This window comes from Elephas maximus, chromosome 2, assembly GCF_024166365.1.
Source record: "Elephas maximus indicus isolate mEleMax1 chromosome 2, mEleMax1 primary haplotype, whole genome shotgun sequence".
NCBI lineage: Eukaryota > Metazoa > Chordata > Mammalia > Proboscidea > Elephantidae > Elephas > Elephas maximus.
The window spans coordinates 155,482,783-155,501,307 of NC_064820.1; the positions used below are offsets into that span (position 1 = coordinate 155,482,783).

Consider the following 18,525-nt stretch of genomic DNA (forward strand, 5'->3'; position numbering starts at 1 on the left):
CATAGTGAGAATTAAAAGAGGAAGCAAGCCAGTAGAAATGAAACAGCACAGTCCAACTGGAGCCCTGAAAAGATTAGCTGGAGCAGTTCAAGGCCTCAAATGAGATGCAAGACTAAGAAGGCTTTAAAAATTTTAACAAACACTTCTGGGTTGTGTGTTCAGCTCAGCTCTGCCTAGGCCAGAAGAGGGACCACTGAAAGATTTTATGGGTCATGTGGATGTGAAAGACAGAAGACCATATTTATCCTGGAGGAGATTTTTAATGTAAATTGGAGAAAAGAGATACAGACATGAGCCATGCTCCTACTTCTCCATATTATCTCTCTTCCCTCTCAGGATGGATGAGTCAGAGTCAGCAATTCCCATAAAAAGTATTGCACATGGAAAGTATTACCGTTATTCTGTGGGGAAATAAGTTTCTAAGAGCAGCAATTCGAAATTAATAACTTTCTCTGTGGAAACTCTCTTGACAACATCTCAATATGAAGCCAAAGGGTGCAATTTTTACAGCCTTGGATTATCTTCTCCGTCTGCTTGGTTTGCACCAGGCATGGTCCTGTGAGTCAGAAATTCAGAGTTCTCCCCTTCATTGTACAATTGGCTTGCCAACTGGAGACCTTGTTTAGCAGTCAACTCAGTTTCTCAACTCCCCAATTTATCCACCCATTGAATCAAGGCAAATACTCTCAATTTACTTTCTAAAGGCTTTGGGGAACTTGGAGGAAAAAAAGACCAAACATGACAAAGTCTTTGATAGTACAAAACATTTTGGGTGAGGACATCAGTGGAGTAGTAGAAAAGGGAGATTGGAAGTTGATCTTTTTTTTTTTGTCTTTCCAGAGAGAATAGTCCTGTGAGAAAGCTAATTATTTATATGATGACAAATATTTGTGTCCACATGCAGGGAGTATATAGATATTGAGGGTGAAAATAGTTTAGGAAAGAAGTAGATGGGGGATGTAGCAGCTGCTTTTCCACAAAAAGCCATAGAGCTGCACACATGCAGAAAGATGGCTGTTATTGTTCTAATAGCCCCAGGTGGCAGGACAGACATATTCTTTTTTCATTCCTTCTTGCATTTAAGTTTGGACAATTTGGACACAGAAAGCTGGATTTCTACTTTCCACTGATGGGATTAAAAAAAAAAATCATTTCAAATTAGGCTCCCCTGCCCCCTCCTTATTTAAGACCACAAGCGAGAACATGATGTTTAGAACGATTCACTGGGTTTTATTACCTTTAAAGATTGTTTTTCTGGATTAAAAACAATAACCAAGTGACAGAGTAAGGAGGGGAAAATATGAGGCTTTGAGTGTCTCAATTTGAGACCTCTCAGCTTGGCATATTGCTGGATTTATTCACTCTCCCAGCATATGCTAGGCTAAAACCCATAAAAAAACACATATGTAGAAATCTGGATACTGATAAAGAATTCAAGGTGGAGGAAGATGAATATCTATAACTTGTATTGATTACAACTTGCTTCTATACACAGAAACCTCAGGGTAAATTCAAAACACAACCATGTTTTAAAATCTGTAGTTAACTAAACTTGAACATTAGAAGCTGAAATAATAACCATATTAATACCAACTGTAGACTACCAAGTTGGAAATGCAATCAAGAAGATATGGGAATCACAACAAGCTTCAAAGATCAAGTTTTTGTTGTTGTTGGACACCTGCGTAGAAGCAATTCCAGATGTCTGGGTATGATAGAAAGAAACAAAAGACCATAAATGCCTGCTATAGTATATAGTGATAGATGCTGTGATATCAGAAGATATCAAAGATAAGAGAGAGGGGACTTGATTACCACCAAGAAAGAAGAGCTGGCAATGGAGCGCATCCTTAAACCTGGGATTCCTGCGCTGAGAACCTCCTAGACTCAGAGGAAGACTGATGTCAAGACACATGTAGATCTCCAAGGAACACCAGGCCCACAGATGTTGAAAGGAGACAAGGACCTTCTCTCAAAGCCAACAGAGAGAGAAAGCCTTCTCCTAGAGCTGGTGCCCCAAATTTCTGGACTTTTAGCCTCCTAAACTGTGAGAGAAAAATTTCTGTTTGTTAAAGCCACCCAATTGTGGTATTTCTGGTATGACAGCACCAGATAACTATCTTCACGATGTTTCTAATTTAATTGTGTGACAATGGTTTTAAAAGCTGGTTTAATGGGCTTGCATAGGTGACCTTCAGTAAAACATTTAATCTCTCTAGGCATAATTTCTTTCTGGCTATACCTCTTCCAAGATAGGTTTGTTTGTTCTTCTGGCAGTATTCTTTGCCAACACCATAATTCAAATGCTTCAATCCTTCTTCAGTTTTCCTTATTCATTGTCCAGCTTTCATGTGCTCATATGCACATGAGGTGATTGAAAACACCTTGAGTCAGGCACACCTTAGTCCTCAAAGTGACATCTTTGCTTTTTAACACTTAACAGAGGCTTTTTACAGCAGATTTGCCTGATGAGTTGGAATCGACTCGACGGCACTGGGTCTGGGGTTAATACGTCATTTGATTTCTTGACTGCTGCTTCCATGGGTGTTGATTGTGGATCCAGTGAAATGAAATTCTTGACAACATCAATATTTTCTGTTCATCAGGATGTTGCTTATTGGTCCAGTTGTGAGAATTTTTGTTTTCTTTATGCTGAGGTGTCACCTATACTGAAGGGTATGGCTTTTGATCTTCATCAGTAAGCGCTTCAAGTCTTCTTCACTTTCAGCAAGCAAGGTTGTGTCATCTGCATATCACAGGTTGTTAATGAGTCTTAAAGCTCTTAGTATGTCTAATCTCTTTCAAGTTTTGGTTTACATGTCACCTCCCCAGAGAGGTTTGATTCAGAAAACATGGCCCTTGGATTCAGGGATGGAGCAGTTAAAACACTAGAGGACTGCATAAACACGAAGATGCTGTTATCACAGGCTTTGAGATTTAAGGTCAGCGAGCTTCTCTGAAAAGGGCCAGATAGTATTTCAGGCTTTGCTGGCCATACTAAACAAGTGAAAGCGTTTGTGTTCCAATAAAACTTTACATTTGGAAACTGAAATTTGAATTTCATATATTTTTCATGGTTCTACTCTGTTCTAAAGGGTCGCTATGAGTCGGAATCAACTCAAAGGCACTCGGTTTGGTTTTTTTTGGTTACGCTTTTCATGGTCACAATGGCTGACCGAATTTGGCTCCTGCGCTGTCGTTGGTTGACCCCTGATCTGTGAGGATGGCGGCCTGCCACAATAAATAAAAGCCGAGGTTTTGCAACTGGAGACCTGGGATTAGATCGCTGCAACATTGTCAACCTTTCCGAGCACCAACGACTTCCTCTAAAATTGGGCTGTGTCATGAGGTTGATAGGGTTCGATGAGAAAACGTGGGTGAAGTCCAGGGTCTGGCACGGGGGCTCATTACCAGTACTGCCGTATCTGGGGAGTGGCCTGTTGGTAATTAGTTTTTAAATAGAATCTAATCAAACACTACACCTTCGGAGGCCCAGGTCGGGGCGGGGGGCGCGGACCCCACCCCGGGCGGGGACCGGCTCGACCGCCGCACAGGGCGAGGCCGACCCGGCTGCGCGAGGGCGGTGGCGCAGGGCGGGAGCCGGGGGCGGGGCGGCGGCGCAGCGGCGGTGGCGTCGCCGTGGTCCCCGCCTCCTCTCGAGGGGCCGCGTCCGAGGCTCGGTGGCGGCGGCGATCGCAGCCGGAGGACAGCGTCTCGCCCAGGAGCGGCGACGGCCATCGAGGACCCCCGAGGCGCGTCCCCCTCGGCCCCCGGCGCTCCCAGGCCACAGCGCCCGCTCAGCTCGCTCGCTCGTTCGCCCTCCTTCCCCGCGTCCGGCTGCGCCATGGCGTTGGCGGCGGTGGCGCTGGCAGCAGTCGAGCCGGCCTGCGGCAGCCGGTACCAGCAGGTGAGCCGCACTCGGGGCCCGCCCCGGTCCCCGCTCCTGCCCTCCCGCCAGCCGCCTCGAGCCGCGCTGGCCCGGCCTGCGGCCAACGCGACCTCGGGGCTTAGCAGGCCGCACTGGGCCTGGGCCGGGCGGTGGAGCCCGGGCTCGGCTCCGACGTCGCCGCGGGCCGGGCGCGTCCCTCCGCGACCTCAGGCGGGCCCCGGGGTGTGGAAAAGCCTTCGCCCGGCCTGGCTTGCCGCATTGCCGTGGGCGGGCGGATCCCTGGGTCAGAACCTGCCACTCTCAGGAGGGGTCGACCTGGGGCATTCATTTCCTTTACCCTTTTCCGCCCTTAGTTTGATGTCCTTGGAAAGGAAAAAAAAAAACAACAAAAAAAAAAACCAAAAACCATAAAATGGATGGAAATGGAAACAGGGCGGAGAAAGATTAAAATCGCCGCTACTGCCGCCGACAGCTCGTCGCAGCGAGATGCGATTACTCAGGGTTTCAGAGCCTGGTCTGTGTGTGTGGAAACCCATCCCCCTGGCCTTCGTTTGAAGACAAAAGTAAAAAATGAAGCAAGAGACAAGTCCGCAGTTAGCGGTGGATTTTTGGAGAGGGCGACATTTAGCTGTGATGATGCCTCAAAATGTCGAGCGACGGTGAAAGCCGCAGGGCGTGTGCGTGTGTGTGTTTTAAACAACGGGAAATGACTTTTTAAGGATTTAATAGCGTAGCTGGGGAGGAAATGTATAGGGGAATGATTGGAGTATTATCTTGGGTATGATTTATAAATTGAGGCCTCAGGGAAAACAGCTGCTTATTTTTCTCGCTACTGTCTGTAGCCGGGTTTCCCCCCGGAAATTTAGAGGGACCTGCTGCAGGATTTTTAAGAGGTATTTAATCTAACAAATCGTAATTGTGGAAATCGAGCTAGGTACTAACTAATGTTGATTGGAGCCTCAAGTACCTGCTTGCGTTTTGTCCTTTTAGGTGCTTTCAGTATAATTTGCATGCAGATGTCAGTCCTTCTCTTTTATGGAATCAAGTGCCCTATCTTAGATGATGTACAATTTTATGTTTTACAAATAAGGGAAACCAGTATGATGAAAGCATGTAGATTAATGCTGGTGCGGCCAGTTTACTGGTTTGTTTTGCTGTCATCAGCCCTGTGTTGTAATTTCCTCCTCCCCAGGGCTGGACTACCCAGTTGACTGTTTAAGAATTTAGCTTCTTGGTTTCAAAAATACGCCCACATTACTGCAGTTCAGCCTAGTCCTTACATCTCCTCACAGCCTGAGGTCTGGCGCATGCTTTTTTGTATGACCTTGGGCAAGGCTCTGGGTTCCTCACTGCCTTAATACAATGTGAATGATAGATGTCACTTAACTGTCACCAAGGTGTATGCATATTATACTAACCCTGTAGTGTCATCTGATTCGTTCTTTTCATCTTGACTTGAATAAGGCAAACAAGCACAAAGCTGTGGTTTTTCTTTGTACTGCCATCTTCTTGAGCTATTAGGTAATGCTAAGATACTGCTGGAATAAGAAAAATTTGGTGGGGTATCAAAATTATATATACCATGTGTATATTTAATAGCTTTAAATATGCAGAATGGAGGAGGTATATCAGGGACAGGCCATCTTTATTTTATTCTTTTTAAAATTATCATTATTTTGAAAAACTGATCTTCCTAGAAAAATTGTAAAATACGTAGAAGCAAAACAAGCCCAAAACCAACCAAAACTCTATCATCCATAGATAACTACAGTTAATATTTTTATATGTATCTTTGTAGACTTACAGCTATATAAATATACACAAGCATAGCCAGTGTACATGTGTACAGATAAAGATAGCTAATATTGATTGAGCATTTACTATGCACCAAGTGCAGTACTAAGTGCTTTACATCTATATCTCATTTAATCCTCACAAAACCTTTGTGAGATATTTACCGTTATTCTTGTTGTATAGATGAGAAAACCAAAACTCAAAGAGGCTCAGGAACTTAAGGTCACATAGCTTCTAAGTAGTGATTACTCAGGGTTTTAGAGCCTGGTCTGTGTTTGTGGAAAGCCATCTCCCTCGCCTCTGTTTTAAGACAGAAGTGAAAAATGAAGCAAGAGACAAGTCAGTAGTTAGCAGTAGATTTAAGAAATCTACTTAAAACACGGATTCATGGTCCAAATAATAGGCATATGCATTAGCAGATATAGACACCAAAACCAAACCCAGTGCCGTCGAATCGATTCTGACTCATAGCAACCCTATAGGACAGAGCAGAACGGCCCCATAGAGTTTCCAAGGAGCGCCTGGCGGATTCAAACTGCCAGCCCTTGGGTTAGCAGCCATGGCACTTAACCACTACACCACCAGGGATTCCAAATATATACACATACATATATATTTCTTTGTGCTCAGGCATACATGTATAGGCACATCTTTGTACACCCACGTGCAATCCCGTAGACCCCCCTGATCACACTTGCATGCACTTTTGCACATGTGCACGTGTGCTTACATACCCACATGTGCTCTTGTACATCATATTCTCCAGTATGTGTGTTCACAAATTTGCATGTATGTGTATTCATGCACACACATGTATGTACAAAGGCACACATAGATATATAATAAACATGGGTTCATATTTTAATATAAATTTGTAACATGCTCTTTCATATAATATGTTATAAATATCTTTCTATCCCAGTGCCGTCGAGTCGATTGCGACTCATAGCAACCCTATAAGACAGAGTAGAACTGCCCCAGTGTGCATAGCATGTAATTCTGTGACTGAATCGTTATTAATCAATTGCTTATTCATAGTCACTAAAGATGTTTACAACTTTATTTACTGAAGTTTCTTTTACCTACATATTCACCTATTCCCTTAGTATAAATTTCTAGATGTGAAAATCCTTGGTCAAGGAATATATATATTTAAAAGGCTTTTAATTACACTATGTTGGTATATTGTCCAGGCAACTTGATAAACGCATGATACTCTAGTTGTCATAAAAGGCTGTTCTGGCTTCTGTGTGATCTGGTTAATCAAATTGAGCTGGCCCTCTAGCCAGGTAAATGTGATGGAAAACTGTGATTCATTCACAAATGCAAACACGGTGTTGCCTTTATGGTCTTTTTATTGGTAGTACAATATGTATACAACTTGAATTTGGCATTGTGACAGACTGTACAGAAAGGCTGGGCTCATAGGTTCCCTTCAGCTTTATTTTTTAAATCTTTTTGCATTTTGAAACTGAGATTGTACATCCAAACTTACAGAAGCAGTGTTTCAGAAAGGCCTTTGTAGGCCCATAGCCCAGCGTTGAGAAACGTCTTACATTTTGCTCTGAGGACGCTGGCATCCATTTCGGGCCCTCTTTGTCTCACTGGAATACGTCTTTACCTATATCATGAATTTTGCCAAATACTTTGTGAAGTGTTTCAAGATATTTGGATTTGAATTCAATGTAAGTGGGTGATGATGACACTGCCTTATAGGTTTAATGATAGACTGCAGAATGCTTAGCTTTAGACTTAACTCATTGCCTGCTAAAGTGGTTGCCTGCTTTTGAGAGTCAACAGTAAGTGTCATTGATTGAATTCAAACAAACCTGTTGCCATGGAATGGATCCGGACTCATAGTGACCCTATAGGACAGAGTAGAACTGCCCCGTATGATTCCAAGGAGCACCAGGTAGATTCAAACTGCTGACCTTCTGGTTAGCAGCCATAGCTCTTAACTACTATGCCACCAGGGTTTCCATGAACTGAATTATGTCCCCCAAAAATGTGTGTATCAGTTTGGCTGGGCCAGGATTCCTGGTATTCTGTGATTGTCCACCATTTTGTCATCTGATGTGATTTTCCCGCATGTTGTAGATCCTGCCTCTATGATGTTAATGAAGGAGATGGGTGGCTGTTGTGTTAGAGACAGGACTCAATCTACAAGATCGGATTGTGTTTTGAGGCAGTCTCTTTTGAGATATAAAAGAGAAAAGCGAGCAGAGAGACAGAGGGACCTCATACCACCAAAAAAACAGTGACAGGAGCAGAGCGTGTCCTTTGGACCTGGGGTCCCTGCATGGAGAAGCTCCTAGTCCAGGGGAACATTGATGAGAAGGCCAACAGAGAAAGAAAGCCTTCCCTGGAGCTGGTGCCCTGAATTTGGACTTTGAGCCCACCTTAGTGTGAGGAAATAAACTTCTCTTTGTTAAAGCCATCAACTTTGACTAAGACAGTAAGTTTGTAGTATAGCCTGCTGGCCTTGTAGGAGAGCTATTGGGAATGACACCTTGGATAAGTTCTCTCAGGATCGTAGAGAACTTTTTGATAAATTGGGGAAAGAATTTCATCTCTGGCATTCCAAACCACATTCATGATGTTAAAGTGTTAGACGAAGTCACCATCCTGGGGAAGGGCGCAAATAGTGTCAGAAGTCATTATAATTATATCATAGAATGCCCCTTAAAATGTGGTGTCCAGATTTTTAGTTTATTTTGCTATATTTGTGGTCCACGTTGTCACTGACCAAAGAAAACTTTTAGAAAGTATTGGAAGATGGGTAGAATTTATTTCTTAATGACATTTATTTGCATTTCCAACTTTTTATTATGGAAATTTCAAACATAAACAAAAATAGAGTAGTACAATAAACCTTATGCACCTTAGTTGTAATAGAAATACCACAAATGACTGGCTTTAACAAACAAATTTTTTCTCTCACAGTTTAGGAGGCCAGAAGTCTGAATTCAGGGCGTCAGCTCTAGGTGAAGGCTTTCTCTCTCTGTTGGCCCGGGGGAAGGTCCTTGTCTCTTTTCAACATCTGTGGGCCCAGCATTCATTGGAGATCTACATGTGTCTGGCCATCAGTCTTCCCCTGGGTCTAGGAGGTTCTCAGCACAGGGTCCCTAGGTCCAAAGGATGTACTTTGCTTCTAGCTTTTCTTTCTTGGTGGTGGTCAGGTCCCTTTCTCTCTGCCAGCTTCTCTCTCCTTTTATCTCTTGTAAGATAAAACGTGACTCAGGCCACACCCCAGGGGAACTCCCTTTACATCAGATCAGGGCTGTGACCTGAGTAAGGGTGTTGCATCCCACCCTAATCCTGCTTGACATAACCTAATCTTGCTTTATTAACCACAGGTAGGAATTGGGATTTATAGCAGATCACAAAATGGAGGACAGTCACACAATACTGAGTATCCTAGCCTAGCCAAGATGACAAATATTTTGGGGTAGTACAATTCAATTCATGATAGCACCCATCATCCAGCTTAAGCAGCCATTAAGGCTGGCCAGCCTTGTTTCATTTATGCTCTCCACCATTATTTTGCGCAAATCCTAGAAATCGTATCATTTTATCTGTAAATATTTTTGGGTGTACCTTTAAACAATAAATGGTATTGTATTTTAAACACATTATCACATGAGGAATAATGTATATTATAAGGCACTAGTAATTTATTAACGATATGGAGACAGGATTTGTGATTGTTCTTTGTATTTGATTTGACTCACTCTGGTAAGCTACGTGCTTTGTGTTGTTTTTGTAGCAATGGTAGGTTCCTGTTTATCCATTCTTAATTTCTTGCTGGCCCCGCTGGTGACCCCTTGTTAGAGGAGATTTAATTGGCTAAATCCTTCCATCTGTGTGGCGCAAACAAGGCACAACTCCCTGGTCTGGCAGAAACCAAGGCCCAGTTGCGCTGCTCTAGTGAGTCGTACTCTGAGGCGATGCCACCCACTGGTTCGCCTGCAGATAACTTTGTCACTTTATCCTAGACACTAATTATATTCCATTACTTGAGATTACAGTATATTATAAATATTAAATACAAATCCTATTTTGACTTTGTATTAATAAAAAAAAAGGAAAGCTTGAAGAAATAAATTCAGGTGACAGCCTCAGATTTATTTGTTCTTAGGGCTTTAAAATAATTATTTTGTCTTCTTAATAATTTTTTCTTATATTTGAATAAGTACAATTGCTTAGTGGAAACATATTCTTATAGTAGTAGCTGATGCTTATTTAAATAAGCAATTTTTAACACTTTAACTAGAGATTAATGCTGAAAACAGCTTGATGGTCTCATGTTTATTCTCAAGTTATTTTTGGCAGTAAGCCAGACAACTGGTAACTATTATATATTAAATTTACTGGGCTTTACGTTTTTTTCCAATTGTAGTTGGTTCCACTGGCTGCCTAGGTAAAAGTACAGGATGAGTTCTTGCCCTTCGCTAAATGTAGTAATAAAGTAGGGTTTATCAGACATCACTTAGCACATCCTGCTTTACAATTAGGCTGGCTCATTATTTCTCTGAATAACATGTTGTTGCTGTTAAGGTGCCATCAAGTTGGTTCCAACTCATAGCGAACCTATGTACAACAGAATGAAACACTGCCCAGACCTGCACCATCCTCACAGTCATTGCTATGCTCGAGCCCATCGTTTCAGCCACTGTATTAATCTCTCTTGTTGAGGGTCTTCTTTTTTGTTGACCCTCTACTTTACCCAGCATGATGTCCTTCTGAATAACATGTCCAAAATACTTAAGCCTCACCATCCTAGCTTCTAAGAAGCATTCTGGCTGTATTTCTTCCAAGACAGATTTGTTCATTCTTCTGGCAGTCCATGATATATTTATTCAGTATTCTTTGCCGACACCATAACTCAAAGGCATCAGATCTTCTTCGGTTGTCCTTATTCATTGTCCAGGTTTCACATGCATATGAGGCGATTGAGAACACCATGGCCTGGGTCAGGTGCACCTTAGTCCTCAAAGTGACATCTTTGCTTTTTAACACTTGAAAGACATCTTCTGCAGCAGATTTGCCCAATGCAGTACATATATTTTAAAAAAGCCCTAAATACTAAACCAAGTTTTAAATACTAATCAAGCTTAAGGACGTTTCTAGTAAAATATTTACTTATTGATTAAGGCAGTTCTTTTCACATGTATATTTCTTTTTCCCCTCACCCACCTACCAGTTTAGCGTAATCCTTGACTGCTTATCTTCAGTTAGTAACCATAATCAGAGGTGTGAATGTAATTTGGAGGTCTTTCTGGAGATTGGGTATATTATGAATGGAAATATAAGTGTTTACGCTTCTGTTTAATCACAGTTTCATTTTATCATTCAATGATTGAATGTATCATTTAAAATTAAACTTTTCTTGTTGTACAGTAGTACATGGATACATTATGTGCACATGCTAGATTCAAGCAGTAACTTTGTAAAGGAAAAAACCTGATTTCCATTTCCTCCACAGGGGTGTAACTGCTCTTCAAATTCGGTATGCTTTCTTTTGGCTTTTTTCTTACATTTCCTTCACTTTTTTAAAAAAATTGTGCTAAGTATATTTATAACAAAACATTTGCCATTTCAACATTTTTTACAGGTACAATTCAGTGACGTTAATAACTTTGATCATGTCGTACATCCACCATCACTGTTCCCCAATTTTTCCGTCGCCCTTAGCAGTTCAGTGCTCCCTAAGCAACAGTGGCTCCCTCTTTCTCCCCCCGCCCCGACCCTTGTAACCACTAATAAACTATGAACTCTTCTTTGCTTTTTTTTTTTTTTAAAAAAGCTCTCACCAGCCCTTTTTACCACTTCTGACGCCAACCGGCCCTCCCACGGCGCTCTACTTCTTGGCTAGGTTCGATAATTCGTTGCAGCGACCGCATGGAACTCACAGATAATACTCACGATTATGGGGTTTATTAGGGAAGTAACAGTTACAATTCAGGCTCAGGAACACTCAGGATATAGTTCTTTAATCAGGACAGCCTCTTCTCAGCTGTGCCCACAGGCAGCTCTCTCCCTCATCCTTGGCCCTTCAGCCTAGCCTCTGCCCTGCTCAGGCAAGTGTTACAAAGCTCTTTAACTCTGCCAGTAAGTGCCCAGAGGCACCCTACTCCACCAGTAAGCCTCGGCCTGAAGGTGCACAGCTCTAGCTCTGTGGGTTGGCAAACCTAGCTTCACCAAATGCCTGGAGGCACACTACTCTGCCAGCAAGCGTCCTGCCTGAACGTGCTCAGCTTTCTTGCTCTGTGGGCCAGGAAGCCTCCTGCCAGGTCTCCTGCTTCTGCTGCTGCCTTTTCCTCTGCTGCTGCTTCTTGACATCTCCGGTGTTACAGTTCTCCTTCTGTCTTCCGTATTACAGCTCCACTCCTGGCTCTTCTTTCTTGGTGGTGATGAGATCCTCTCCTCTCGCCTCTGATTTGGCTCATTTTAAGCCTAGCGGATTGGCAAAACTGACCAGTCCCTTCCTTAGAGTTCTATATACCATATTTGCATGGTCCTACTCGGTCACTGTGTATGAGTCACAAAGACTGTGGCTAGAAGGGCCATATAAAGTAATTTATTGTACCACACAGTATCAGAAGTGTTAACCATACCCCCACAGAAAACAATTTTATCAACTGGAGTACAGATGTTTACATAGTTTCTTTTGCCTTTATCTTCGTAGACTCCACTCATTTCCAAAGTTACTTAGGTCAGCACCTCCCCCCCCTTCATTGAGATTGTTTCATACCTTTATATGAGTTAGATTGTTTTGTCATGTTCTGCATTCTATCCTTGATCCTCCAACCTCCTAAATGTTTTTTTTTTTTTTAATTTGTATATATTGCGGTTCACTCTATGTGCCATAAAGTTCTATAGGTTTTGACACATGTATAGTGTCTTTTTTTTCCTTCTTTTTATAAACAATACTTTTTAAAAAAGGTAGGAGTGATTTCCCTACCTTTTAATTTTCCAAATTTTCTATTAATAATTATTTTAATCCTAAAAAAAACTATTATTTGGCAGTACTTTCAAACTTACAGAAAGCTGCAAGAATAGTATAAAATAACACCCTTATATGTTATCCAGATTCACTGTAAACATTAAAATTTTGATTACAAACCTGTAAAAATTGAAAGCACTGCAGGTAAAACGCAAGTCCCTTTGAACACTACGATACTTCGTAGAGTTCAGTGTTCATTTTGCTGTTTCCTGTGTCCTCATGTCCTGAGGTGAAGTTTGGTAGACTAGGGAATCAGGAATACAGTGTTCTCAGACTTATGAGCCTTTCATTTTAGGAGCCTTATGTTTGTAGCATTCAAACTTTTCACGTAACTGTAGTAATGAGCAGATTTTTAAGCTTATAAGATAGACTTAGCATCTGGCAGGCTCACCTTGGCCCATGTCTAAAAAAAAAAAAAATTTTTTTTTTTTTTTTTTAAGTAGGGGCAAATTCAGGAGAACATAAAAGGACTTTATTAAAACATTTTGATTAGTAAACGGTCCAGCTTCTGACATGAAGTAGATAGCTATGAGGTTATCCTCATTTTTTCTTTTTTGCGATGAGGTAGCTGGACTACCAGCTTTATAATTGTTTTGGTTGGTAGAAGTTGGTAGTTTTAACCCAAAGGGACAGCATTATACCCATGAGCTAGCAAATTTCTTTCTTGATTAAAAATTATTTTTTAAAGTGAAGTCAGTAAAATATAAATGGGTAACTATATATATATGCCAAAAGTTAAAAAAAATTGTGTATGGTTAAAAAATATATGTAAAATACCTGTTTAGTATATTTTAAAAGAATGAGGCAGTGATAAGTGTAGTATGCTGTTTTGTAATTTTGGAGTTGTTAAAATATTCTGTTTGTAAGTCTTTACCTTCTGGTCAGCTTCAAATAAACATTGTGTATGATGGCAAAAATTAATAATACTTTTCAAAATCAGGAAAATTAATCAGTCTTTTAAAGGCAAGAAAACAGGAATTTTTAAAGTGTTCTTAGCCTTTATTTTTTAAAAGAAGCTCTTTTATTTCTAGTATTATTTTTTAAAATACTGTTTTATTGTGTTTTCAGTGAAAGTTGACACAGCAGATTAGGTTTCCATTTAACAATCCTACAGGGATCATTCAGAGACATTGGTTACATTTTCCACAATGTGTTAACATTGTCATTAAACCTCTTCTGGATGTTCCAGTAATCTGGTTTCCCTGTCCCCTTACCCTTTCATCTTTGTTTTACAGTAATCATTGACCGTTTGGTCTCATACAGATGATTTTTTTTAAAGGTTCTTAGTACTCATTGATAATATCCTTTATTTTATGAGCCAGTCTGTTATTTAGCTAAAAGGTGACCTCAGGATAGTTTGGATTCAAAGTTGACTTATATCAAAGTTACACAGGTCCATAGGTAGTCGGATGTATTAGCATTATTACTAAACGCAGCAGTTCAGTACTTGCTTGCCCTTTGGCTCTTGTAACTGTTTTTTTTTTTTTTTTAAGTTATTTTGGTATCCCTGTAGCTAAATAATGGAAACCCTGGCAGAGTAGTGGTTAAGTGCTACAGCTGCTAACCAAAGGGTCAACAGTTTGAATCTGCCAAGCACCCCTTGGAAACTATGGGGCAGTTCTACTCTGTCCTCTAGGGTTGCTATGAGTCAGAATCGACTCAACGGCACTGGGTTTGGTTTTTTTGGTTTTGGCAGCTAAATAACACTTATAGTGTGTACTTCTTGATTTTGTTAGTTTTCAGTATTTAAAAAAAATTTTTTTATTATGTTTTAGGTGAAAGTTTACAGCACAAAGTAGTTTCTCGTTAAAAAGTTTATACACAAATTGTTTTGTGATATCAGTTGTGATCCCTGCAGTGTGTGAGCACTCTGTCTCTTTCCCTTTACACCTTGGTTCCCCGTGTTCATTCATCCAGGGTTCCTGTCCCTTCTTGCCCTCTCGTCTTTGCTTTGGGCAGGTGTTCCCCATTTGGTCTTGTATACTTGATTGAACTGAGAAGTATGTTCCTCATGTGTGTTATTGCTTGTTTTATAGGCCTGTCTAACCTTTGGTCAAAAGGTGGACTTCAGGAGTGGCTTCAGTTCTGAGTTAACAGGGTATCCGGGGGCCATAGTCTCAGGGGTTTCTCCGGTCCCTGTCAGACGAGTAAGTCTGGTATTTTTTTGTGAATTTGTATTTTGTTCTACATTTATCACCTGCTCTGTACAGAGCCCTTTATTGTAATGGTGGTAACTTGGCACTGTGTAGTTCTTCCGGGCTTAGGCTGGTGGAGACTGTGGTTTACACGTTCAGTTAGCTCTCTGGGCTGATATTTTCCTAGTGTCTCTGGTTTTCTTCACTCTCCTTTACGCCAAACATGACGGGCCCAATATATGTATTTTAGATGGCCGCTTGCAAGCTTTTTAGACCCTAGACACTATTCGCCAAAGCTGGATGTAGAACATTTTCTTTATGAACTTTGTTATGCCAAATGACCTAGATGTTCCTTGAGACCTTGGTCCCCAGCCCTCAGTCCCAGTAACTCCGTCCCTCAAGGTGTTTGGATGTGTCTAGGAAGCTTCTATAGCTTTCCCTTGGTCAAGTTGTGCTGACTTCCCCTGTATCGTGTGTCTTTCCTGTCACCAAAGTTAACAGTAGTTCGTGATTTCCCCTATCCCCCTCGTAACCATCAAAGATTGTTTTTTTCTGTGTGTAAACTTTTTCTTCAGCTTTTATGATAGTGATCTCATAACAATATTTGTCCTTTTGTGATAGACTTAGTTCACTCAGCATAACGCCTTCGAGATTCATCCATGTTGTGAGATGTTTCACAGATTCATCACTGTTCTTTATTGTTGGGTAGTATTCCATTGTGTATATGTACCATAATTTGTTTATTCATTCAACTGTTGATGGGCACTTAGGTTGTTCCCATCTTTTTGCTATTGTGAACAGTGATGCGGTGATTATGGGTGTGCATATATGTATTCATGTGATAGCTTTTATTTCTCTAGGATATATCGCTAGGAGTGGGATTGCTGGATCATATGGTATTTCTATTTCTAGCTTTTTAAGGAGGCACAGTTTTCAGCATTTTTTTAAATTGACTTCCCACCATGGGAAATAAGGATTTAAGTTTCCTTTACCACCCTCCCACAACTGAGTATACTCACACTTCCTGTCCCTTATTTTCCTTATTTAGTTATAGCCATAATGTGGTTAGATCAGTATTTAGCATCTGCAGTAATTGACAATAATAAACTCTTTTCATAGCTGAGACATGTATTATACTGTGATTACTTTTCCTTGCCTGAATAGCACTTTATTTTCCCTAAAGTTAATAATAATTATTATTTCGTTGTTTGCTTAGTTTTCTACGTACATATCTGCATTAGTTTCCTAGGGCTGTCATAACAAAGTACCACAAACTTGGCTTAAAACAACAGAAATTTATTCTCTCACAATTCTAGGAGGCTAGAAGTCTGAAATCAAAGTGTCAGCAGAGCCATGCTTTCTCTGGTTCTAGGGAAGAATGTTTCCTTGTCTCTTCTAGCCTCTGATGGTTGCTGGCATTCTTTGGCTTGTAGCTGCATCACTTCAGTCTCTGTATCTGTGTGTCTCCAGATCTCTGCTTATGAGGACACCAGTCGTTGGATTTAGGGCCCACCCTAATCAAGTAGGAAACCCTGGTGGCGTAGTGGTGAAGTGCTACAGCTGCTAACCAAGAGGTCGGCAGTTCAAATCCGCCAGGCACTCCTTGGAAACTCTACGGGGCAGTTTCACTCTGTCCTACAGGGTCGCTATGAGTCGGAATCGACTCGACCGCAGTGGGTAAATGGGTAACTGACCTAGTATGACCTTATTTTAACTTGATTACATCTATAAAGGCCTTACTTCCAATCAGGTCACGTTCACAGGTACTAGGGGTTAGAACTTCAATGTATCTTTTTTTGAGAACATAGTTCAACCCACAATATCCTAGATTTACTAATGCTACTAATTCATCCTCAGATGCTCACCTAATAATTTTTTTTATTGTGGTAGAATATATATAAAAATAGATTTGCCATATCAGTGACTTTAATTCTATTCATTGTATTGTGCAACCATGACCAATATTGACTTCTAAATTTTTTTTATCACCCTTGACAGAAACTCAGTACCCCTTAAGCGGTAGTCCCCCATTTCTCCCTCCCACCCACCCAGTAATAAGCTTTGGTCTCTATGCATTTGTTTATCTCTCCTAATTATCTTAATTATTATTTTAAGATGTTTAAAGACATTAATTATTGTATCAATTTCATTTTCTTACAGAATCTTTTCCTGTCCTTCTGACCTGTTTCAAGAAGGTTGCTTTCAAGGCTTGCTGTTGAGTTGTCATCCTGGGATTTATTTTTTCAGTCTTTTTTTAACTTCTATTGCAGTAAAATATATATAAGGAGTCCTAGTGGCGCAATGGTTAGGTGCACGGCTGCTAACTGAAAGGTTGGTGGTTCGAATGCACCTAGTGACTCTGTGGGAGGAAGACCTGGTGATCTGCTTCAGTAAGGTTACAGCCAAAGAAACCCTATGGGGGAGTTCTGCCTCGTCACATGGGGTCAGTATGAGTCAGAATTGACTTGACGGCACCCAACAACAAAATATATATAACCCAAATGTTGTCATTTTAGCCATTCCCAGTGTTTTTACTCAGGCCCCGTTTCCTTGATTTGTAGCTTCCTTTCTTGGTTTGTTGTTGTGTTACAGAGTAGAACTGCTCCATAGGGTTTTCTTGGCTGTAATCGTAATAGAACAGATTGCCAGGCCTTTTCTTCCACAATACCGCTGGGCGGGTTTAAACCACCAACCTTTAGGTTAGCATTTGAGTGCAAACTGTTTGTGCCACTTAGGGGCCTCTGCTTGGTTTACTGCCTCATTTTCATGGAGTACAACCTTCACTAGCTTTCTAAGAAGAATGCATAGTGGGCTAACTTTTTTTTTTGTTTTAGACTTTGCATATCTAAAATTATTTTTTCTACCTGCACATTTGATTAGCCTTCTGGGTTGTAAACATTTTCCCTTAGAATTTTGAAGGCATATGCTCCATTGCGTTTAGGTGCCAGTGTTTCTATTAGGAAGCCTGAAGCCATTCTGATGTCTGATTCTTTATATGTGGCCTACTTTCTCTCTCTCTCAAAGCTCTTAGGAGCTTCTCTTTATCTCCAGTGTTCTGAAATTTCACTATGTTCTACCTTGGTGTGGATCTATTTTCATCCATGTGTCAGGCACCCAGTCGGCCTTTCGGCCTGGAAACTCATGTTCTGTAGTTCTGGGAAATTTAAAGACGCATTTATTTTTCTTTGTTTTTTTCTTCTCTGGATTTATTTGGATCTTGAACACTTATGCCGATTCTTTAAAAATATTTTTCTTACGTCTTTTCATATTTTCTACCTGTGTCTTTTTCTCTGCTTTCTATGAGATTGTCTTAATTTCATCTTCTAATTCTTTGATAAATTTTTAATTTCTGCTGTCATATTTAATTTTCAAAAACTCTTGTAATTGTTCCTCTCTCTTTCTCTTTTTTTTTTTTTTGATAGCACACTGCCCTTGTTGAATGGTTCTTATTTCTTCTCTTATCTCTCTGAGATTATGAGATTTTTTTTTTTTTTTAAGAGTTCTTCATCTTGCATAGTTGTTTCTTCCATGATGGCCTTTTCTCTTTGATTTGGTCATATTTTTTTTTACATTAGAAGCTTTCCTCAGATGCCCAGTGATCCTTGCCGCCTTGATTAAGAATTCATGATCAAGTGAAGCACTTTGAAAGCTCAGTATGCTTGGTGGAGCTTGTTGATGTGGCCTGTACCAGAGGGTAACCT

At 40.7% G+C, this 18,525-nt stretch overlaps 1 protein-coding gene across 1 annotated transcript in view; it reads left to right on the top strand.

Moving 5' to 3' along the window:
* Positions 1 to 3,629: 3,629 nt before the first annotated feature.
* NDFIP1 (Nedd4 family interacting protein 1) overlaps positions 3,630 to 18,525 on the top strand; it is a 66,432-nt gene continuing 51,536 nt past the window's right edge. The window contains exon 1 of the mRNA XM_049873947.1: positions 3,630 to 3,907. Within this exon, the coding sequence (XP_049729904.1) occupies positions 3,845 to 3,907 (63 nt within the window). The 5' untranslated portion in view covers positions 3,630 to 3,844. The remainder of the gene's footprint in view (positions 3,908 to 18,525) is intronic.